This window comes from Andrographis paniculata, unplaced genomic scaffold (genome assembly GCF_009805555.1).
Source record: "Andrographis paniculata isolate CXL003 unplaced genomic scaffold, ASM980555v1 Contig9END, whole genome shotgun sequence".
Lineage (NCBI taxonomy): Eukaryota > Viridiplantae > Streptophyta > Magnoliopsida > Lamiales > Acanthaceae > Andrographis > Andrographis paniculata.
The window spans coordinates 5238092-5262701 of NW_026137639.1; the positions used below are offsets into that span (position 1 = coordinate 5238092).

The 24610-nt window shown below is 40.5% G+C and overlaps 1 protein-coding gene across 2 annotated transcripts; it reads right to left on the reverse strand.

The window, feature by feature from the left end:
* Positions 1–9987: 9987 nt before the first annotated feature.
* On the reverse strand, positions 9988–11497 carry LOC127244197 (ribosomal RNA small subunit methyltransferase, mitochondrial-like). 2 transcript variants are annotated; one of them, XM_051264629.1, is made up of 2 exons: positions 11055–11497; positions 9988–10902 (listed from the first exon to the last, which is right to left on the reverse strand). In XM_051264629.1, exons 1-2 carry the CDS (start codon positions 11427–11429, stop codon positions 10159–10161), a joined length of 1119 nt encoding a protein of 372 aa, XP_051120586.1. In that variant the 5' UTR covers positions 11430–11497; the 3' UTR covers positions 9988–10158. The 2 variants fall into 2 exon arrangements, with proteins under 2 accessions (XP_051120586.1, XP_051120584.1); XM_051264627.1 differs by having other exon boundaries at positions 11037–11497.
* Between the last annotated feature and the right edge of the window lie 13113 nt (positions 11498–24610).

The following is a 24610-nucleotide window of genomic DNA, read 5'->3' on the forward strand; positions in this document are numbered from 1 at the left end:
TCCCCAAACAGAAAAAGAGGAAAGCACAAGCGGCAGCGCCCCCTCCACCAAAAAGAAAGATGAGATTTGTGGGGGGGGGAAATCATCAGAGAAGATGTGACACCTCATACTGAGCCCGACTCTGAGAGAACAGTCTTCAATGAAGCTCCCAACGATGAGGAAGAGGAAGCCCTCCGCTTCGCTCGGGAGATTGAGGAAGATCTATTTGGGGCTGAAGCGGCCAGGAGCAATAAGGGAGGAGAGGCGCCGCGAGCGGCCGCTGGCGAAAAGAGGTCAAAGAAGCAAGAAGACCCTGCTCCAGCTCCTGTCAAGAAGCCGAGGGTCAAAGAAGCATTGCGAAAAAATCCAACACCCCTTCGGCGAGCGACAAGGTAGGAGAAAGGAAAGGGGAAAGCGGTGGATGTAGAGTCAAGCGAGGACACGATTCCCCTCTCCAGGCTACGAAAGTGGATCGTCATCAGAGAACCCACCGCCCAACCCGAGAGACCTTCGCCGGCACGGCCAGCGACGGAGGAGGTGTCACCAAGGCTGCCAAGCCCACCTGGCGATGAACCTGTTCCCTTCGACCAACAGGGGGCAGGCGAGCCAACTGCTATTGGAGCAGGCAAGGAAACCACACCCGTTAACCAGCCGGGAGCGGTGGAGCCTACTGCTGCTGGAGCAGAGGAGGAGCAGGAGACTGTACTGACCGAAGAAACTATCGGCGGGATCGATGTCACCGTGGAGTCATACAGAGAATATCCCGCCGAGGTCCCCGCTGCCACAACCGCTAAAGCTGCCAATGAAGCCGAGGAGGTGGAGGCAGTAATTTTAAATCTTCCTATCTTGCAGGTATCCCCGAGCAGCCCAGGAACACCTACCATGATTGGGACACCTGCAGAAATTCTGACTCCTGTCTCAACCAAATCTGATAAAACACTTATAGAGGAGAAGGAGGAGGAACAAGATAGGAAATTTCAAGAACAGAAAGCTCAACTGCTTGCCGCAGTACAACGGATCGAACGAATGCAGCAGCTCGAGCGAGAAAGAAAAAGGAAAATGAAGGTGCTGGTCAAGCTGCTAAAATACTGGAAACCGCTGACTCAACTCCAGCTGCGATTCAGAAGGTATTAAAACAACGAAAGAAAGCAAAGCAGCTGGAATACGAAGCAGCGAGGCAGCTAGTATTCCTCAGGGATGTCTCCCCTGAGCCAACACCCGATTCCCAAAAAGAGGAAGAGCCAGTGGAAATCAGTTCAGCTGAGAGCGAGCGACAATCACCAGAAGCGGCGGGTGCTGGACCATCAGCCCCCCGCTCATCGCTAGAAAATATTGAAAGAAGATTGGATGAACTCGACTCAGCCATTCTCACCCAATACATGATGACTCAGACACTAATAGACACATATGCTAGGAGTCTGGGTGCTGAACTGACTGCTGGAAAGAAAGCGACTGCCGCACTAGAAGAGCGAGTGGAAGCACTAGAGACTCTGGCTGCAAGCATGGGTACGACGCTGCAGGAAATTATGAAAGCTCTCGCAGCTCTTACCCAACAAAACGCCATCCTAATGGAACAACAACTTGACACAGCCAAGAGTCTCCTTCGATTGGAAGACCTAGTGCGGCAGATATCACGCAACCTTCCTCAAGGACGAGGACCAACAAGCGAGAAGAAGAAGTAAAGAAAGGTCCTCCCCCATGTACAAAATTTTGAGAATAGCAAGGGTTGTACATAACATCAATCAAGAAAACAACAATTTTTGGTAAATCGTGACAATTTTTCTTTATTGTATGCCTAACATAACCTGAAGTATGTGCTCTTATGTGAAATACCTGTGATATCCTGCTTTGTAAACTTTGTGATATGTTCTAGAGTAGAGTTAGACAACCTAAGCACATCAGACTAAGTACTTGTCCTTCGAACTTCACCATAACTCGAGCACTAGTGTTAGACTAAGTAATAGTGAAAGAGACTTGTGAAAAACTAGTGCCCCCTTCGTTTCAACCTAAGCAAGTGACCAGGTTTTTCGACTTTGCTCATAAGGCATAACTTGAAAAGAGAAGTCCTTAAAATTGGTTTAAGATACGATGCGAGCGAAGCAGGGAGGATCTATCATTACAAAGGAACTGAAAAGGCCTAGGCGTGCGAGAATCAAATAAGATCATGAGCAGACATAATGTTTGTTTGAAGCTCACGATCCAAAAAAATATATATATATTCTCCGCACCCTTCGGCTGAAGGTTTCCTTAATCAAAAAAAGAATCCCTGCTAAGCGAACAAAGTTGACAATACCTGGACAACTCCAATCTTGTTAAATCAAATGACATGCTGAATACTTATGGCTCACTTGTTCCTATCCGAGATTCACTCTACTCCCAATCATGGCACTGGTTATTAGCACTTATTGATTGCCGTGAACGGAATAATCTCTTGATCTTTTAATGAAGTTTGTTCAAGGACGAACAAAGGTTTAGTGTGAGGAGGTTTGATGACTCCAAATATGAGCATATTCTTAGCTTGGCAAAATTGTGTATTACTCGAATTTCTGCATAAGAACCATTAAAATAATTCGTAATCGGCATACAATATTGATTTATATCACTAGGCATGATCCAGAATTTGTTGTTGAGATTATTAACGATTTTTGCCCTCGTAAGCGGTAATCTGGGACCAGAAAAGCTAAGGTAGACGCCGCAAGCGACAGCCACCTTCGCTTGCAAGCACCTAGAACATATTTTGAAAATACTAAGGCATGAGAGGCAAGCGGTCACCTTCACAGCCCGCAAGCGATAACCTCTCCTACTTGCAAGCGACAGTCCAGATACCCACCGCTGCAAACTATCACCGGATTTCAACTAAGTACTTCAACTGCAGCGGTACAGCCATTCCAACTCCAGCCAGCACAAGCGAGCCGAGCTGCGGTGATACCCTCTAGCGCCCCAGCAAGCGAGGAAGATCTGTGCCCTTAACCTTCAAGGCAAGCGAAGCGGGCACCCTGGGAGTTATGGCCAGCAACTGCTTTAACAGAATAACCACCAGCAACCGCCTAACTGCCCAGCGGTTGGAACTGCCTAACAGCTACTTGCAACCGTCTTTTCACACCTGCTATAAATAGGGCCAGATATCTTTATGTAAATATATCGAATTCTTTGGTGATTTCAGCATACATATAGCATTCGTCGTCTTCCTGTTTCCGAGAGCTCCAACCCTGTAAGGGAGTTCTCCACAGGAAAGGCCAAGGGAGTAGGGGTCTTCCCTCTCCCTTGGCCATGTCTTTATTGCTTTCTTAGATTAGATTACTGCTTTCATTTACAGCTTTGTAGTCTAATTTTTCGCACTTTCGTAGTATGTAAAGAAATATCATTCATTTCTTCGAATTAAATTCTTTCACAATTTCCCATACTTATATAAATCAAGTTTAGAGAATTTCATATCACAGGTATAGAGCGAGAGAAGAATTGATTATTTAAGCCTTGTTATGCGCCAAAAGCGGTTTCAAGGTAATTCAATGTAGTTAAGTACGCGGGAGCCTTGTCGACCTACTTAACTGCTGTGCTAAATTCGATTCTGATGAAATAGTAGTAACATCAGGGGGTAAAGCCACTAATGAGGCAGAAATTGGGAAAATTAACGGGACATAGACGGGGGTCTATTAGGTCGCAGAAATTCCTAGTGACAGTTGGGTTTCTTTCTTATAATGTCTTAATTCTGGGTGTCATTGAAGTCTTGTTGTAAATCCCCCCAGGTCAAAAATACCAGCGTGATGTGTTCTTTATAATCCAGTTTATATAATTACAGCATCTTTCTCTCATCATTTTCATAATGTAGATATATTCTTCCGATAACACACTTACGTCATTCGCTCACTACATCCAGGGAAATCTATCCATTTAGTAACGCACAAATCAGACACAGCACCTCTCCTTCACTCTAATTCGCTCATATACATATATATATATAATATGCCGCTCACTCACGCCCCGATCCTCTGGTAACCACGATTCATCCATGCCCCGATCATCTGGTCCCCATTTCGCTCATGTCCCGATCATCTGTTTACCACTGGAATTCCACCTCTCGCTTTCGCTTCGCTCGTTTCCGTTCATCTTTATTGCTTTATTTACCGCTTTCAGTAGTTAAAATTCAGGCCCGCTCCAAGCGGACCCTCTCTTGTATCCTTCGTCGCTTTCTCCAAGATTTTCACCATTGAAATTCATGACTTTAAATCCTTGTGTTCGACCTGGAAACTCACCAGTAAAAAGAGTATAAATAATTGTGATAACTATTCAGGGTCTACAACCACACAATTGCTATATCTGATCGTTTTCCTATAAAAATCTACTCATTGATTTTCGCATAAAATTCCCTGTGAATTTGTATACAAACTACAATAACAAATTTTAGTTATCAGTTTACCTAGCTTTGGAGAGATTCCTTAGAGTTGGAGTGATTCCATCCGCCGAGAAGGCAAATTGATTGTTTGAGCTTCGGATGCAATTGCGCGAGAGACGGAAGACGCATCGGCAACCTCGGACAGTCCGTGGATTCTCGTAAGTGCTTGCTCGAGAGGAGTGATTACTTTTGGAATTCAACTTATCATATTTCTATTTCTATTTCTATTTCGATTCGTCATTTGTAAGTTTAAGAATATATTAGATACTTGTCTTTCGAGTTTGATTCATGGAGATGATCCTAATCAATGTCAAAACAACTATTCAAATTCAACTTTTTACTATTCTAAAATTCAAACCCAAAACCTAAAATCCACAAACACGCCCTTTTCTTTTGCCAAATTACTCTGTATGATGTTACATGTTATAAAGTTAATTAAGTTGATATATATTTACAAAGTATGTTTTGATTTAATAAATTTTACAATAAATAGAAGCATATAAAATGAAGTGGGACAAGAAAAAAAAAAGAATCAATTGAAATAAGATTAAAGAAGTATTTTTTCTATTCATTGTAGTTGTTTTTAGAGCGGTAGACAAGAGTCGAGCTTTTTCATGTTTGAGCTCAGTTCATTAATTAAGGATTCGATTTTGGCTAGTGTTCATTTGTTAAGAGAAAGTCAGCACAATTTATAAATACAAACATTAAATTGCGTGTTAAATAACATGTAATTGTGTTAGATTTAACTATAAATTGTGTTATATTTATCTATGAAATGTACTGAACGTTTTATGTTAAAATAATACAAAACATAACATATATAAATGGTTAGCATAGGTCATAATTAAACATATGACAATCTATAGTTAAATTCAGTATAACTAGTATACTCATACAACACAACTATACATTGTTGTATAACAGATAATGTTTTGTGTCAAATAAACAATTGTATTGAATCAAAATGTCTAAAAACTATATATATATAAACACAAGACAACAATATTTAAATACTTATAAACAAATACTAACCCCAAAATTCAAACATTAAGCATCAAAATATGCAACATGTATTAAATTATTCATTTAATATACTGATATTTGATATATTTTATATTTTGAAGTTTCAATATATTAAGATTAACCACTACGAAAAATTATAAATTACTACGGAAAAATGTAACAATAGAAAAAATTTCCATCACAACTTTCATTACAACAGAATTTATATTCAAGTGGGAGCGGTAGTAAATACTATTATAGTAATAGAATGTGACAATTAAGATTTCCGTTGTAGAAAATTACCACATAATTAGTGACTGTTATTTCTGTCTCAAGTTTTTTGCCACAAAATTTTACTACAGAAAGATATTATTGACGTAGTTCATTGTAAAAAAAAAATTGTTGCTGATTCCGTTGCACTTTTTCACAATGTTTATTAATTGCGAGGGAATATAACAATTGTTAATTCCGTCGCAATTTATGTAGTCTATGCTTTGCTGGTTTTTCCAAAACATATATAACAAATATTAATTCAATCCTCCAAAATCAACCCAATTTAATGATTTGATTACTATCTCTCATCAAAGATATGAAAACTAACTAAAATCATTTAGAAATTTCAAATCAAAACAGAGTATAATATACCATATACGAATAAAATATATTTAGTATGAATACCGCAAGTAGCACATACCATATAAATGTATAAAATCTACTTCCATTTACCAAAATATCATACAAAAATAACAAAAGTGGTAACTAAAAAATATATAATAATAAATCATCCATCAAATCCCAGCATGGTATATAAATTGTGAAGCAAAGCTTTCTACCCAGTTATGGAGTTCAATAATTTCTTTGTTGTTCTCAAGTCTTTTCATAAATCATTTTGGTTGTTTCCATGTTCTTTATGTTAGAACTAGCAATACGAGCAGTTTAAATGAGATATCCATCTATCATTTCATAGACAGCCTCTTGAAGTCATTTCGGGTGTACTTGGAGCACAATCATTTTGAAAAAAATTAAATTATAATAGTCATGCACAACCTGTGTAATAAAAAATTAAGTCAATGTCAAGTTCATATTCAAGAGATAGTAAACTTACCAATCCTTATGCCTTCATGTGTCATGTTGTCATTGTCATACAAAACAATAACTTTATTGATGGTAGAATTTCTCAAAAATTCAAAAATGTCTACATTCCAAAATATAGATATGATCGATATATGCTACGCAGTCTAAGCATCAAAAGTAGAACCTATCATCGACACGCAACTCCAACATAATTAACGCAGTATGGTTGATGAACTTGAAGCATGTTAATTAACACAAACCCCACATACAAACATTGCAAAAGAAACAAGCCAAGAGGTTATTTATATAAACATCAAACAATGATGCGACATTATAATTCACATTTTCATAATTAAGAAATCAAGTCACATAAAAACAATGTTATATTGGGTTCAAAGGCATCAATATTCTTTCACCATCTCGTTACAACTTATCGTTACGCATTACATTATTCAATTCGATAACTTTTTCTAATATTCATCAGGAATCGTGTCATAAAAAATATGTTAGACGAACACATCTAGTTATTATTTGCATAAATATTGTGTATAAGTGTGTAAACACCAAAATATTTTAAGTTATAAGACTCCACACTTAATAAATAGTGTGTGTTGATATGAGTATTTTAGTACTTTTATGTTATTATAGAATATTTTGGTAAAATTACTTATAATTCATTTGTACTTTGAAAAATCTACAACCATTCTGTCTTATGATTTAGATATAACATGAGACTCCTTGTATTTTCGAAATATCGTCTCTTTTTAGGAGACTTTATGCAATATTTTCAAAATTACAAAGAAGTTTTATGCGATTTTTAGGAAATTTTATGTAATATTTTTAAAACACAAGAGACTCTTGTGCAAAGTTTAAATCACGGGAAGTATGATGTTGACTTTTCAAACCAAAGGTGGATTATAAGTAATTTTTTCAAATACTGTATTAATAGTGTGGGATCTTCATTTACCAAATAAGAAAAATAGGTTTATTGTTTGCGAACAGAATTGATCCTCATTTCTAAAAAAATATGTTGTCTTTGCCGTTGGACTACCGGGAAGGACGATATAACATATTTCCCGACGGTGAAAATGAAGAGGAAGCTCCCCATCGCGGTGACGCCTTTACAAAAATGAAGTCTCTCTACCCATCAATAATGTCAATTGCTCATTCATGAATTTAACTTCTTTTGATTGACTTGAAAAGAGTATGAGATTTAATATTAATTTGTTTTGCTCAAGATTCAAGAACATAATGATAATATTAATACTTTGTTAGTTTTGATGGTAGCCCATATTTCAATGGAAAGAAGAATTTTTGAATATGTAGGTGTACCAGAGGTTCGAAATGACTTGTCCTGACCTGTAAAATTACCAATTTAAAATTGTAAACCTGACTAGTTTGCGAAAAGATACTTTGATTGGAGTATTAGAGGGTGAGCTTTTGGAAATTCCCTTATAGTATGATTGATTGAGTAAGACGACATAACATATTAAAAGAACTTCTGTTGATCTATGGAGTCTGCGTACGATCTTGAGCTACATACATACTAGAATGTTATACTAGTTCACTATTTTGTGGTCTTGATTTCTTTCTTTTAAATTTGTAATTTATAATTTCACAATAATAATAATTAGTCTTGCTAATGTGACCTTGATTTCTTTCCTTTAAATTTGTAATTTATAATTTCACAATAATAATAATTAGTGTTGCTAATATGGGAATATGCCAATACTTGATGTGCCCATCTATGATATCAAATACAATGAATTTAGACCAAAAACATGGACAAAGAATAGAACAAGAAGAGGGTATTTTATGTAATGCTTTCAATAGGCCCCGTCCCACAAATTTTATTTTGACAAATTTAATTTTGCAATGTCACGTTAACGGATTGGAAAATATTGGAGACAAAAAAGAAGGTTTAAAACTGATAATTTTTTTGCATATAAACATAAACAAGCAACACAGAAATAGTAACAAACATAAAAGCAAATGTAGCCAGCCAATCCATCTTACTTTCTACATTTTTTGTCGTCAATCTGTCCGAGCTTTGTGCCTTCAAGACCCCGACAGTTGTCTGGATCGAGTGTAGTCTTATAATACAGCTCAGCTGTTAAAAAACACGAGAAACAACACAATGTATAATATATATCAAGAAATGAGCAACTCAAATGTCACAAACAAGAAGATAAAACTCAATAAAAGGCAAGAGGATCTATCGAGATATATACAACTACTATGGTATACTATGAAACATTATAAATGGTGGCTAAGAAATGCACAACAAAAACCTCGGCCAATTAAAAGTTACCGATCAACATACCTAAGAAGGGATTTGGGGAGTCCAAAGGCGTAACACCGTTGCCTCACCACACAAACAGGAAGTGCTGCGCGATCATAGGTTCACCTCAAGGATCGACTCTTCATACTGAGAAATTTCCTAGGAGATGCGCGTATATCCAAAGTTTCCCAAAGCGAGAAAATTTAGATATTAGATTTAGTAATATAAGACTGTTATCTTCACCATTCTTATAAAATTAAGCTATTTTCTCTCATTCAACTGCTATTTAAACTAAAATCTGAAGCTAAAAAACACAAACTTAAATACGAGCCAAATATGCTGTAATAGTTGATAGATTATAAATGCACGAATATTTAAACGTACATTGCTAATCTAATTTCACTCAATTAGATTGAACTTCAGTATAACTTCGATCCAGGCATGACTTGTAGATGATGAGGAGAAGAACAAACTGATTTATTGTGCATTGGACACAACATAACCAATCTTTCTGTTTGAGTATAGTTTCATAATTTCCATAATAACCAAGTTCGAAATCTGAAGCCTACACACTTCATTACAGACACAAGTTTCGATCTTATACTGATTCTATGAATATAGCCTAGGATAATTGTCTAACAAAAACACTATCGAAATAACCAATTCTTGCTACTTTCACTACCTACAAATGCTTATCCATCTGTATCCCGATAAAGCAGATCCATCGGCACTGGTCAAGTCACAAACTCAGGTTTCAGAATTCGCTAATACATCAAACATCAAGCTTAAAAACATTGAATGCTCAAACTTTAGGAATAGCATCCAACTCCAATATAATTATAAAAACACAAGAATACTCAAAATTAACTACGTAGACAATAACAATACACGAATATAACATTATAAAAGCATGACAACGTTCTAACCATATTCTTCTAATACTTCTCTGTATAACCTACCAATATTTTCCAGCAATAAATCATCATTTCAGTTCTCTCTCACATCCTCAATCACAAAGAACAAAAAATAATCTGCGAAAGGTAAAACTTTTCAGAATGCAAACTTAAAAATCCCTAAACCCACGGAACATTGCTGCGAATTGGAGATGATGCAGGACTGTATATATATATATATATATATATATCATACTATTAAAGGACTTTTTGAAGCAACAGGAATATTCAACTGCTTGAATCGATGGTGTAGAGGGCAATATTATTGAGGGTAGACTTAATAGAATTGAACGAAGTACATGATGTGTTCCTTCAATTTTGTCAAAATAATTACACCATTGGACAATATTCTTCATACATTCCCGACAATAAGTGGTAGCTCAATAATACAATCATACACCATGCTTGAAGCAGATGTAACCTGTAAGAAGATCAAGAAAGAACAACCTTAATAACATACATCTGACATCATATCATCATGAGCTGTCACATGCTTCGTTTGGCTTTGTTCGATCATGAAAATATATCCCAGCTTCATTGAACAGAAATAACAACTGCAGAAGATTGTCATTGGATAGTTTCGAGGGCCTCTTATCCAAATATCCACCACATTCCAAAATGCTTATAATTTTCTTCCTGAAAGAGCTGACGTCAATTCCAAATCCCATAATCAAATCACCGTGCCTTCCATCCCTTACAACCTCCTCATCCTCTTCGCTACTGCTGTCATAATAAGATGACTTGGAACTACAATCTACACAGGAACTTCCTTCCGACAATTTCATTAGCTCCATTAACTTCCTCTTTTGCTTGAACGTTGCACCTAAAGTCTTGTTTTTTTTGCTAAAACAAGTCCTCGTGAAAGCCCACCACTCGTTCAAGTCCACTTCCGGGACCTCAATTTTAGGATAAATTTTGACAACAGAGGAATCCACCTTGGGACAGGGTACAAAGTCCCTCTTGCTCACATTCATTACAAACTCTACGTCGGCCATCAGCTTAATATTCACAGCCAATCTATTGAACTCAGAATCACCAGGCTTTGCTAGTAACCTCCTCGAAAACTCTTTCTGGAGCAACAGTGTAGCACTCCTAAATGGTTTCACCTTCGCCCCATACACTAATTTAGCCAATAATGGAGACGATATACCATATGGAATGTTGGCCACAACCAGATTGAATTCTGGCAATTTAACATTCAGTGCGTCGCCATTGATGATCTGCAAAACCAAACAGCAATTGCATTTAGCAATGTCACCAATGAAAACTGAAATAAACTTGTACTGATTAACATATTGACCATTTTTTTTTTTGGCATTTCAGCGAACAGTTCAAGCGCATAAATCAAACTTACAAAGCTGAAAACTCTCACATTCAAGCGTTCAAGAAATCCTCTCTCAGCGGCGCGCTTACGAAGAACATCGATCATCCGAGGGTCGATTTCGACAGCGACAACTCTTCTAGCAGCTTCAAGGAGCTTTAGAGTGAGATTCCCCGTGCCCGGACCGATTTCGAGAACAATATCGTCAGGTTTTATGCTTGAAGTTCGAACGATTGAGTCGAGTACTCGGTTGTTGGTCAAAAGATGCTGACCTTTGCTCTTGAACAGGCGTAGTTGTTCTTCACCTTCTTCATTGTTTCCAACTCTGCTACCCCTATAACCATGGCTAGACTTCTTCCGAAGACACCGGTGGAGAAACTCTAGGCTGAAAATGCCATCCGAAACTACCTTTCGCCAATGCAACATTCCCAAACTTTCAATCTTTTTCAATCATCGTTCTCCTTCCCTCCCACCTCCCCCTCTCTCTCTCTCTCTCTCTCTCTCTCTCTCTCTCTCTGCAAGAAAAAAGATTTAATTTTTAGGTATCGAGTATTGGGCCATCATATATTCCATTGGACTACAGCCCAATTCTACTTTTAGGATTTCCGAGTTAAATGTATATTAGATCATGTTTATGGGTATGTTTAATTTGCTCATGATACTTGATTTTAGTTTTAGTATTTTAATTTTTTTTTCCAAAAATATCAAAGTAGTCATCTCTTTTTTATTTATTATATTACATTAAAATTAATATCTGAATTCAAAATATCTGATCAAATACATATTTATATCACATTAAACAATATTTTTAATTTAAAATTTTACTATTTAAAATCAAAACCTAAAACCAAAATCTTACAAGTAAAGACATCTATGTGTTTTAAGAATTTTTTTATATTATTTATTAATAATAATTTTTTAAAATATTTTTTATATGTAAAATATCATATTAAATATCTAATGTTTTATTATTCTTAGATTTTTTAAAAACTTAAAAACTTAAAATTTGTATTTATATGGAATTAATTTTATCTTCTCATACTAAAAGTTTGGTTTTGATTTGAGGTTTAGCTTTTAATTCGTGGAATGATTTGAATTTAAATATAATATTTTATAAGAATAAATAATTTTATATGTATAAAAATTGCAATTATTGTCTAATAAAAAAATTGAATCAAACTCTAAAAAACACACTTAAATAACGGATAATTGGATATAAATTTTAACTCTTATTTTGATCTTTAAATTCAGTCTTACATACATTTTTACATACACTGCACTCCTAATTTTTGAAAAACTTCAACAGTAATTCCTTACAACACTCCTAATTTCAATATTGCCCTTCTCGTTCTCCCAAAAATTTATTTTATCAATTATGATATTTCTTTCTTTTTGTTAGTGTTACGTACGAAATTTAGAGTTAGGTTAAAAGCCCAAGGTAAAAGGAGAATGGGCCTGAAAATAGGGTTGATTGAACTGGCTGAAGGACACCGTGAGGAAATCAAGGGAAATAGGTTTATTTCTAAGGAAAATACAAGACGGAAAGTCATCAGGACGGAAGGACCTCAGGTCGGGAGGTCCTCAAGACGGAAAGACCTCAGGTCGGAAGGTCCTCAGGTCGGAAGGTCCTCAAGACGGAAAGACCTCAGGTCGGAAGGTTTTCAGGTCGGGAGGTCCTCAAGACGGAAAGTCATCAGGACGGAAGGACCTCAGGTCAGTAGGTCCTCAAGACGGAAAGACCTCAGGTCGGAAGGTTTTCAGGTCGGGAGGTCCTCAAGACGGAAAGACCTCAGGGCGGAAGGTCTTCGGGTCGGGAGGTCCTCAAGACGGAAAGTTATCAGGACGGAAGGACTTTAGGTCGGTAGGTCTTCAAGACGGAAAGACCTCAAGTCGGAAGGTTTTCAGGTCGGGAGGTCCTCAAGACGGAAAGTCATCAGGACGGGGAGTCCGCAGGTCGGGAGGCCCTCAGGACGGGAAATCCGTAGGTCGGGAGGCCTTCAGGACGGGAAGTTCTCGAATCGGAACTCTGCGGCAGGACCAACGAATCGGATGGTTTGTTAGTCGGGATGTCTGTAGCTACTCCAAATAAGTCAGATGGTTTGCAGGTCGGGAGGATTGGCAGTCGGACCAATGCGGTTGTAGATTGGCAGTCGGGCCAAAAGGGCGGAAGGTCTATGGTCGGCTCAAAGAGTGGAATATTGGTCTGCTGAGGACACGTGTTAGCAGGAGAAGGATTGGAAGACGGTTGGGAAGGAGACGTTATAACCGTTCGGGCGACGGTTTTCAGTACAGTTCCCCAGAGAATATTTAAGGATTTGGAACATAATTTGACAAGGCATCTTCAATCAACTTCAACAAAGCAAAGTCAGATTTGGGGATCACCATTTTAAATTTCAGTCTTTTATTTTCCAGTTTATTTTCTGTACCGTACAGTGTTTAGAGATTCCTAATCTCAGGCACTAATTAATCAAGTTTAAGGATATTTTCTATATCTTTGAATTTTACTTTATTTTTGTTGAAAAATTACATCAACAAATTGGCGACCACAGTGGGAGCAAGACAAAATTGCTCATTCCAATTCCGGCGATAATTTCATACGTCTTAGATCCGGCCGTATCATCGGAAGGGTCCATATGACAGGTTCACAACCTCAATCATCTTCGGCACCGGTGGGAGAATCCGTTCCACCACCTATTGTGCCAAATGCCGGGGAAATCCCACAACCACCATCTGATTGGTGGTCTTATGTTCAACAAATGAACAACCAGCATACTTTGGTTATGCAGAATATGTTGCGTGAGCAACAAACGAACATGTTGCGTGAGCAACAGAGTCTGATGCAGAACATGATAGATCAAGCACTGTCAAGGGTTAGTCTTCAACCCACTCAGACTCCACCAGGAGTATCACCATCCAGACCACAGGCAAATTTCGCAGGGCCATCATTCGTGGATAGTACATTCCCAAGTGCCACAAATCCCAACCGAATGGATAGGGGAAAATCTCCTCTGACTTTTCCCAACACTGTTCCACTGGGACCAAGGGTTACCAATCCGCAGCCGAACAATACAAGGGAGGACAGGCCTGAAGGATTTATACATGATCCTATTCATATTCCTGTGCAGGATCCGTTCCATGTTCCTGATCATCAACGCTTTCATGTAGATCCTGATGAGATTGCACATATATTAAGGGATCAGTATGGATTAACTCCTCAGATGGCTAACCGCCCTGCATATCAGAGACCTTTCCCATAAAGGATCATTAATGAACACCCTCTCCCAAGGAATTATCGACCACCCGATTTTCATGCATTCTCAGGGGAGGACGGATCTTCCACCATAGAACATGTTGGTCGGTTCACAGCACAATTAGGGGAAGTTGGCAATAACCCTTTTTATAAGTTGCAGCTGTTTGGTTTATCTCTTACTAGAACAGCGTTTTCGTGGTTTGCAAGTCTGCCTCCTGGACAAATTCAGACGTGGGAAGGACTGGAGACGGCATTTCATGCCAGATTCTTCAATCCTTTACCAACTGTTTCTTTAACCGATTTACTAGAGTTGAGACAGTATCCAGAAGAATCTGCTTCACAGTTTATAGAAAGGGTGCGGTTGATGAAGGGACGATGTCCTACGGTAATCAGTGAGAAAGAAATGACCAATTTAGTGGTCCGGAATATGCATACTCGCTTAAGAAAGGCACTCACTGCCCTGGATGTTGAGGATTTGGCAAGTCTTGCATCCAAGGCAGGACGTTTAGAGTCTTTGTTCAGAGAAGAAGATCAACATAACAGGCGTAATAGAGGCCAACATATGGCGAGTATGGGAACAGAAACATGTGACTTTGATTTTAATCAGTCAGAGGAGATGGCAGCCGAAATCCTTTCTGGAAAACCTTATGTATGCCCTAAATTGAAGCCAGTACCAGGATCTGACGGAAAGGAGCAACCGACGTTTGATAGTTCGAAAGCTGATGAAATCTTTGATATCCTACTGACTGATGGGCAGATCCGTATTCCAAAGGGGCAAAGATTGACCACTAAAGAAGAAATCAAAGGGAGACCATATTGTAAGTGGCATAATTCTTTCACACACAATACAAGTCAGTGTACTCATTTCAGGAAGGAAATTCAAAAGGCCATCAAGACAGGTCGGCTCAAATACATCACTCTAGGTGTAGACCAGCAACCGTTTCCGAAAGTAACAACGGCAATGGTTGACATCCAACCAAGTTCGGAAACAGGGAAAAGTTCGGCCAATGATGGACAAACAGGGGAACGAACTCAGGCAAGCCCTGGAACAAGAAAAGGAAGTCAGCCAAACAGTGGCCGACCGGAAGAACGTCTCAAAGTTGTTGAAAGGCCAGTCGCTGAAAAATGGGACCGTCCAGACGGTTCTTTTAATGTGGAGTTGAAAGAAAAGGTTTTAGTGCGTGACCACCCGACCAGAAAAACAGGTTCAGTCGGGAACAATTGGGCTCGAAATAGAAAGCCTTTACCCGTCGATATAGATCCTCGTTTCCCAGGTATGAATCGTACACAGATTCGCAATGCCAAACGCAGGTATGCTGCAAAGTATGGGAAACGAGTTCCTTCAGTAAAACAACGAACCGACGAACAAAAAGCAGCCGACCACTTGGCAGGAGATCAGTCCATTAGAGTCTTTACAGAACAACTGACCAACGAGCAGGGAGCAGCCATTCAGTCTCCAAAAAGTCGGTCCAGTCGGGTCTGTTCAAGAAAGCAACCGAACGACGGATTAGGCGCTTCCGACTATACCAAAGGAAGTTCGTCGGGACAGGGGAAAGGTAAAGGAATGGCAGATGAAATAATTAGAGGTTTTAGATGCCAACATTGTGAACGGATTAACATCAATCCATCTCCTGAAGAATTCCGCATAGAATCCCTGACGGTTCAATCTCGAGATAAGGCAAAGGAAGATGTTGTAACTACAGAGGAAAGTTCAAGATCTGTTAAATCTCGTCTGGGACCACGAATCCCTTGTCGGATGACAGAGATTAATCAGATTAGAGATGAACCAATGTGGGCGAGTCTGGTAGATGATACTCTGGACGAACCTTTATGGGCTTTCTTGGCAAATGACGAATTAGAGGAAACAGAGTGGGCAAAGACTTCAGATTCCGAGCCTCAGACGGAGGCACCTTCGATTGTGTTTCCTCCTATTCCAGAGGGTGCGATCTCTCATTTGAAACCTCTGTATGTTAATGCTCACATTTGTGGGAAACCAATCACAAAGGTTTTCGTGGATAATGGAGCAGTCTTTAATGTTATGCCATTGAAGACTCTCAAGAAGCTAGGAAAAGGAATTCATGATCTGTCTCCTGTGGAATTCGAAATGACAAGTTTTACAGGGCAGCCGACTAAGCCTGAAGGCATGATGGTTGCCACGATCGAGGTCAGACCAAAGAAGATCTCCACTGTTTTCTTTATTGTGGACGCAGATACTACATACTCTCTCTTGCTGGGAAGAGACTGGATTCATGCCTCTCAATGTGTGCCATCAACCTTGCACCAACAATTAATGTTCTGGGAAGGAAATCAGGTCTTCAAAATAGAAGCGAATGACAACCCATTCGATATAACAGAACAAGTTGAAGAGTCAGTGTTTTATTCCAGTCATTTGGCTCCGATGTCTCAGTTATATATGGCCAGGGAATACCCAAACAAGGGTTATAAAGTCACTGGCCAGAACTCGATGTTCTATTAAAAGAACACCTTTATTGTATGGCTCATGATAAAGCCACACCCATTCTCATATAATTTGTTTGTTATGGATGATACAAGTTTAGAAGTATGTAGTTCTCTTATTAATAAGTTCTATTTAAAGCAGTTATTACATAAAGCAGAAAATAGTAAAGAGATTCTTGATGTTCACCTCCAAGAAGATGAACAATTTCGTTGGCCTGATTTATTAGAAAAAACAGAACCAACAGCTTCATCACAAGACCCATTATTGGAGTTTAATTTAGGAACCGAATTGGTTCCAAAAGTGATCAGGTTAAGTGGTTATTTGTCTAAAGAGCAACAAACAATGATGCTCGAAGTTATTAGAAACAACATTGATTGTTTAGCATGGGATTATTCAGAGATGCCTGGTTTGACAAGAAGTCTAATAGAGCATCGATTGCCTATCAAAGAAGGTTGTAAACCTTACAAACAACCTCCAAGGCGAATGAGCCCGGATCTGATGCCTCAAATCAAGGAAGAAATCCAAAAACTTCTCAAAGTGGGTTTCATTCAGCCTTGCCGTTATGCGGAGTGGTTGGCTAATATTGTGCCAGTGGTCAAGAAAAATGGTAAGATTAGGATATGCATCGATTTCAGGGATTTAAATCTAGCTACCCCTAAGGACGAATATGTGATGCCTATGGCCGACATGTTGATAGATGCAGCAGCAGGGCATAAAATCCTTAGTCTGATGGATGGTTATGCAGGTTATAACCAAATATTTCTGGCAGAAGAAGACATTCCTAAGACAGCATTCAGATGCCCAGGGGCTTTAGGTATTTATGAATGGACAGTCATGCCATTCGGGTTAAAGAATGCAGGGGCAACTTACCAAAGAGCCATGAATTCAATCTTTCATGATTTAATTGGCAAATCTATGGAAGTTTATATTGATGATGTTATTGTTAAATCTGCCAGTTTTGACGAACATTTGAGAAATCTTGAAGAGGCATTCGAAAGAATGAAGAAGTACAAGTTGAAGATGAATCCAACCAAATGTGCGTTTGGAATATCAGCTGGGAGTTTTTTAGGATTTTTAGTTCATGAGAGAGGAATTGAAATCGATGCCAATAAGGCTAAAGCCATTCTTGACAGTCGGCCACCCAAGACGGTTAAAGAAATCCAAAGTCTTTTGGGTAAGGTGAACTATTTGAGGCGTTTCATTTCTAATGCTGCTGGCAAGGTCAGACCCATTACTAAATTGTTGAAAGCTGGAAAAAATGCTTTTGAATGGGGTCCCGATCAACAGACGGCTTTAGATGCTATCAAGCAGGCATTGGTTCACCCTCTAGTCTTAGTGCCTCCTAAACAAGGTCGGCCACTCAAACTTTATTTGGCAAATACATATGAAGTGGTTAGCTGTTTATTGGCACAGGATGGTGATGACGGGAAGGAAAGGGCAATCTACTATCTCAGTAAAACCCTTACAGGACCAGAACTGAATTACACTATGCCAGAAAAAATGTGTTATTCATTGGTCTTCGCTTGTACTAAACTCGAGCATTATTTGCTGCCCAGAAGAATTGAGGTCATATCAAAGGTGGATCTCATCAAATTGATTTTACAGAGACCTACTATGAAGGGCAGACTCATGAAGTGGGCCATCAAATTGGCTCCTTTTGATCTTCAACATTCCCCGCTGAGGGCAATCAAGGGACAAGCAGTAGCCGATTTCTTAGCAGAATTCTCACAAGTCGGGTATTCTCTTTGTGATAGTGTCCGACCGTTTAGTTGTTCATCATATCTGGATAATCTACAGGTCGGATGTGTGCCTTATATAAGTACCAGAACATGGTTGATGTTCTTTGATGGCTCTGCCTCTGGAAACAAATCAGGGACAGGGGTCTTTTTGCAAGGACCTGATGGTCAAAAGATCAATTTGCAACTACGATTGGAAGCCATGACCCATAATTCGGCAGAATATGAAGCTTTAATTTTGGGTTTGGAGGCTTTAATAGCCAGGGAGGTCCAGTCTGTAATCATAAGAGGGGATTCTCAACTAGTAATCAACCAGGTAAACAATCAATATGTTTGCAATTACCCTCATCTTCGCAGATACAGGGATATTGTGGGTCGGTTACTGACAAGAATCTCAGAAGTAATAATTGAGTTCGTTCCGAGGAAAGAAAACCAACGTGGTGATGAATTGGCTCAAAGGGCCTGTAAAGGAATTCTGGAGGAAATTGGGTCGGAGGTCAAGTCGGGCATAGAAGAAAAGACAGACCCAATATGTGACCGAATGGTCGGGCAGGAGATTGTCGGACCGGAGCCCGACTGCGAAGTTGTCGGGCAGGAGACTGTTGGACAGGAGCCCGACTGCGAAGTTATGGTCGGGCAGGAGACTGTCGGACAGGAGCCCGACTGCGAAGTTATGGTCGGGCAGGAGATTGTCGGACCGGAGCCCGACTGTGAAGTTGTCGGGCAGGAGACTGTTGGACAGGAGCCCGATTACGAAGTTATTGTTGGACAGGAGCCCGACTGCGTAGTTACTATCGGGCAGGAGTCCGACGGCGAAACAGTACCCGATTGGAGAACAGAGCTTATCAGGTATTTACAGAATCCAGGCGCGAGTGTTTCAATCGCGACACGATTGAAGGCTTTACGTTTTCAATTGATACATGGGATTTTGTACAAGAGATCATTTGAGGGTTTACTTCTGAAATGTTTGGGGTCTAAAGAAGCTCTAGAGGTAATGACAGAAGTACATGGTGGGATATGTGGAGCTCATCGGGCAGGTCTGAATATGAGATGGGCCATTCATCGTTTGGGTTTTTTCTGGCCAAAGATTTTCGAAGATTGCATACAATTTGCCAAAGGGTGTCAGGAATGTCAGAGACATGGAAATTTAAACCATTTGCCAGTAACCGAATTGCAATTCTTGGCAAAACCATGGCCTTTTAAATCATGGGCTATGGATATTATTGGTAAAATACATCCTGCTTCATCGAAACATCATTGTTTCATATTGGTCGCGACTGACTACTTTACCAAATGGGTAGAAGCAGTTGCTTTGAAAAATGTGGATCAGAAAGAAGTGATAGACTTCGTTTTGCACCAAATTATTTATAGATATGGTATTCCTCAGTCTATAACAACCGACCAAGGCCTGGTTTTTACAGGGGAAAAGTTCTCTAGTTTCTTGGAAGAATTCGGTGTTCGGTTACATCATTCGTCACCTTATTATCCCCAAGCTAATGGACAAGCAGAAGCAGCAAATAAGATTATTATTGGGATTATAAAGAAGATGGTTGAAGGGAACCCACGAAAGTGGCATTTGTTATTGTCTCAGGCTTTATGGGCACACAGGAATACCAGAAATACGGCCACAGGGTTCTCACCTTACCAACTCACGTTTGGCCAAGATGCTGTTTTACCAGCCGAAATCCGAGTATCATCTGGCCGAACAGAATTTACTGATGGTGAGCTTACAAAAGAATACCAACAACTTATGATGCAACAGTTAGAAGATTTGGATGTTAACCGACTCCATGCAATAGGGCGAAGTGTGAAACAGAGTGAAATCAGAGCAAGGAGTTATGGAAAGAAAGTTCTTCACAGGACATTCCAAAAAGGAGACCTAGTCTGGAAGACCATTCTTCCTACATATAAGAAAACGGACCAATTGGGAAAATGGTCACCGAATTGGGAGGGACCATACATTATTCAAAAAGATATTGGGAATGGTGCTTTCATTATTGTAAATCATGAAGGTAAGAGAGTACATGATTGTATTAATGCTAAATATCTGAAGAGGTATTATCCTGCCTTTTCAGATAACAAAACTGCCTGAAACAAAATATTATTCAGAACCCATTTGTGGGGTTCGAACCTATTTAAAGGTTCATTTCAGTTAGTCATCTTGTAATTGTGAGAAATTTTCTGCCTCTGAATCAGACTTTTCATCCCAGTGAGTGGATATTAGTTCTGGTTCTTCTTCAATAAGATCTTCCAAATCTGGTCGGTACCTCTCCCATTGGCTTTGCATTTCGTCTAAATCTTGATTGGTACGTGCTTGCATGTCTGTTATGGCTTGATGTTCACGGTCAACAATGGTACGCAATCTTGAAAAGACTTTTCGTTGGTTGGAAAAGATATTATCCCAACCAAGATCTGGAAGTATGGTTGCTGCGTGATTTTCAATCATTTCCATGTGATGATGGAGATCAGGAATGCGGCTAAGGATGTCACGAAGAGGTTCATACCCCTCAATGATTTTTTCCATCAGGCGGATGACGCGATGAATAGTTCTTCTACCTCGTTGGGAGAATCGGAATTTGAAGTCTAGTTGCTTGAGTACATGTAACAAGTCTTCTGCATGGCCTCCAATAGGGTGATTACCCACAAAGAAGGGTTGAAGAACACCCTGCCAGTTGCTCGATGGAACATGAGGTCGGTCATTCGCCATGTTTGTTAACACTTCAAGTGTTTTGGTTTTCAAAATATGCCTTGGAATGTGTTTCTTAAAAGGTGAGAAACAGTGTTCTTTTAAGGAAGGAGTTTGTTTCGGTTCCTACAAAGTTGGAAATTGAAAGGTGATCCTTGTTTTGTGAGAAGAAGGAAAACTGTATTACTAAGTCAAATGTTGTTACAGAGGAGGCAGTGTTACAAAAGTGCCCCTAGGGCAGTTTTTATATTTGTCCATTTGACTTCATCCCTGGATAGCCTTCTAGTATTAGCAGCCGTCTGATATCTCCTGATGAATTGGGATCGAGCTTGGGTTTTCAGCTCTTGATCCAATTCGGCCTCGTTCTTTGTATACTTCTCAAGCAGACGCTGCTCATTGGTAATTTGATTATCCAGGATAGACTGTTCTTTCCTTAGCTCCCGCAATTCTGCCTCCTTTTTCTGAATGGATTCATCAACTTGAGCCTTCGTGCTAAGGAGACCGCCCAGCCTTCCAGTAGTCTGCTGAAGGGATTCTCGGGTTTTAGCCAAAGAATTCTCCAGTGTTGTTTGATCGAAGACAGGCTGGGGGGTTTCGGCTGACAGGAGTCCAATAACTAACACTTCAGTCTTGAGCTCCGTAAGTCTTTCCATCAGCCGATGCAGAATGGGGACGGCTGGCGATTCCGTCGGAGTGTAAAAAAGAAGGCCACCAACCGTCTGAATGAGTTTGTCCAATAAGTCGGATCTTAATTCTGAAAGGGGATGGTTAATGGCCTCAGTGAATATAGTTTGGGCCTCCGCTGGAACCGGAACAGTCGATAGGATAGCTAAGTCCGAAGGCCCCTGCAAGTCTTACAGTTTCAATAAGTATTCCAAGGGAGGTGCAAAATTATTCAGATAAGATATGTGTCACCTCTGGGCGAACTGCTGTCAGTGAGGGGGGCAGCAATGAGGTCGGTCGAGTAGGGCAGGCAGCTGGTATAACAGCAGCCGACTCATCGGCTGCTGCGAATGGTCGCTGAGGTGCCGACCTGGGTCCCTATGGAAAGTAGTATTTGAAACAGTTAGTGTTTTTCGAAAGAAACATTATGGCATGGATTGGTTTAATCTTACCAAATTCACAGAAGTCTCCGAATCGGATGAAGAAACTTCTTCCATTTCTGGAGGTTGGGCTGCCACAGGTGGTTCTTCTGCCTGCCACTCGATTGCTGGCTGGGCGGCTGCAGGTTGGGCGGCTGCATCTAGAGCCACTGCAGCCGGGATCTCTGGAACAACTGGGATAGCCGCAGCCGGGACACTTTCGGTTCCCAGTGCGGCTGCATCCGATTGGACTATTTCGAGATCACCAGCAGCAGGTATGTTGTTGTGAGGGTCCGCTTCGGCAGGGGCAGTTGGTCTGTCCTTCGAAATGGATGAATCTGATGCCATGTATGGCGGTCGACCCATCTGGGAAGTAGTCCCCTCGCTGTCAGAAGAGACCCCTGCTGCTGATGCGATTGGTGAAGGTGTCTGTGAAAAAATCATGGAAATGTTGTTGATTAAATATACCAAGGTCGGTCATTAGAATCATAAGTATTGTTGATAAGAGGACTTACTGGTTCTATAGGCAGTTCTTGTAAGGATTGCCTCCTGGTCAGGTGCCTGGCCCGACCGCTCCTCGGTGCAGGAGGACGAGCTTGCCTCCTTGTCGGGTCCTCCGCCCGACTGCTCATTGGCAAATTGCGAAGTGGAGTAGAGGTTTGGAGAGGAAATGCTTCAGTCTGGACTAAAAGTTGGTCGGCTGGGGCTGGCGTCGTTTGTGTGGTCGGTGTCACCAAGGTCAGTTCTGGTGAATGAAATAAGTGAAATCAAAGTTAAGATATAGTGAATTGGTTCACGGTTTTAAGAACAATTACCTATTCGGGGTCGGGTCCTTGCTGACGTCCTAGTAGTTCCAAGGTCCACTGGAGCTTGCTGGTCGGCCCCAGAGGTCGGGGGTGTTTGCAGCTGGGACGCTTTCCGTTTTCGCATGGGAACACTAGATCCGATTCCCGGGGCGGCTGTTTGTTGCTGAGTGTTAGTATGTCTAGCCGCCCCTAGAACCAATCCTTGGGGGGGAAGGAGTATGTTCAGCAACCGATCCTCAGCAGGGGAAATCAGGGGCCATACAACCGACCACCATTCATTGAATGTATCTACAGTCTCAGGGTTGGAGCGGAAAGGAATATAAGAATTGGAAATTATATACGTGGTGAGCTGGGAGATATAAGAAGGGATTGAATTAGGTAGGACTCGTCGGTCAGGACTTTGAAAAATTATATGCGGACAAGCGACGGGTCCAGGGATACCTTGGCAACAGCCGAACTGGCGCGCCATGAATTGAGGTTCATAATTAAAAGTGTAAAAGGTTTTTTGCCCTTTTTTATCAAGTTTTTTGCTGCTAAAAAGAGACCTGGGTTTGAGGGCAACATCCCAGGCAAAAGAATAGGTGAGATGAGGACAAGGCTCAGGAGTCGGAAGAGGATTTGGTGCCGGAAAGGGCCAGAAATGGTCGGGAGCATAACTCGCATATTTTTTATACATAGAAAATCGAGAGTTGCTGCGGGTATCCGTTACAATTGCGGTTATTATTGGATCGGAAGATTGGAGTTTATTGCGTCCTGAGCAGAGTCGGTTGAGGGCTAATCCCAAATGTTTTTCGGATGTTGGCATAGTGGGCGGAGATCCTAAGTTGAACGCATTGGGGAAGTAAAGACGGAACCAAAGTTCTAAAAACCAAAAAGGACCCGATGCGGCAGTGTCTAATTTTCTACTATCATTATCTGTTAGACGAAGGCTAACTCTAGTAAGTCCTTCAAACAGATTGGCTAAAAACAGGGTGCCAAGGGAAAAGAACCGACCTGACGCGATATGAATGGCCAGGTCGAGATGAGAAGGAAGAACACATTTGGAAGGGGAAACAATGACGTACCTACAAAGCCAAAAAAGGATAAAGGCAGTATGCTCCCGGTCGGTCACGGGGGTCCCTGGAGCCCCTTGCTGGTCGGTTGCGAACTTTGTCCAACCCCATTCCTTCACACCTTGTAAAGACCACCCTGGATGGTCTTCTGATGGCTCCTGCCCATCTAGGGCTCCCATCACAGGGTCTTCTCCCACGACTGGGAGATGCGCGATCATTGCCACATCCATAAGAGTTGGACCAAAGGGGCCTGATGGTAAGAGGAAAGTCCCATTTTCCGCATTCCAGAAGGCAGACATGGCCAACAGCACCTTCTCATGCAGGTTGATAGGCATGGTGGACAATAGTATTGCCTGGTCGATTTTTTGAGATCGCCATTGGGTCTGGAAGTGTTCTGCTACCCGTCGATACCAAGCGCGGTAAGGATCTTTTGGGTCTGTGAGATGGGTTTTGATGCTATCTCGAATGCGAACTGCTTAGTAGTTAGGGTTGTTAATAGCCAAGGAATTTCGAGATTCCAAAACTTCCCTCATCCGA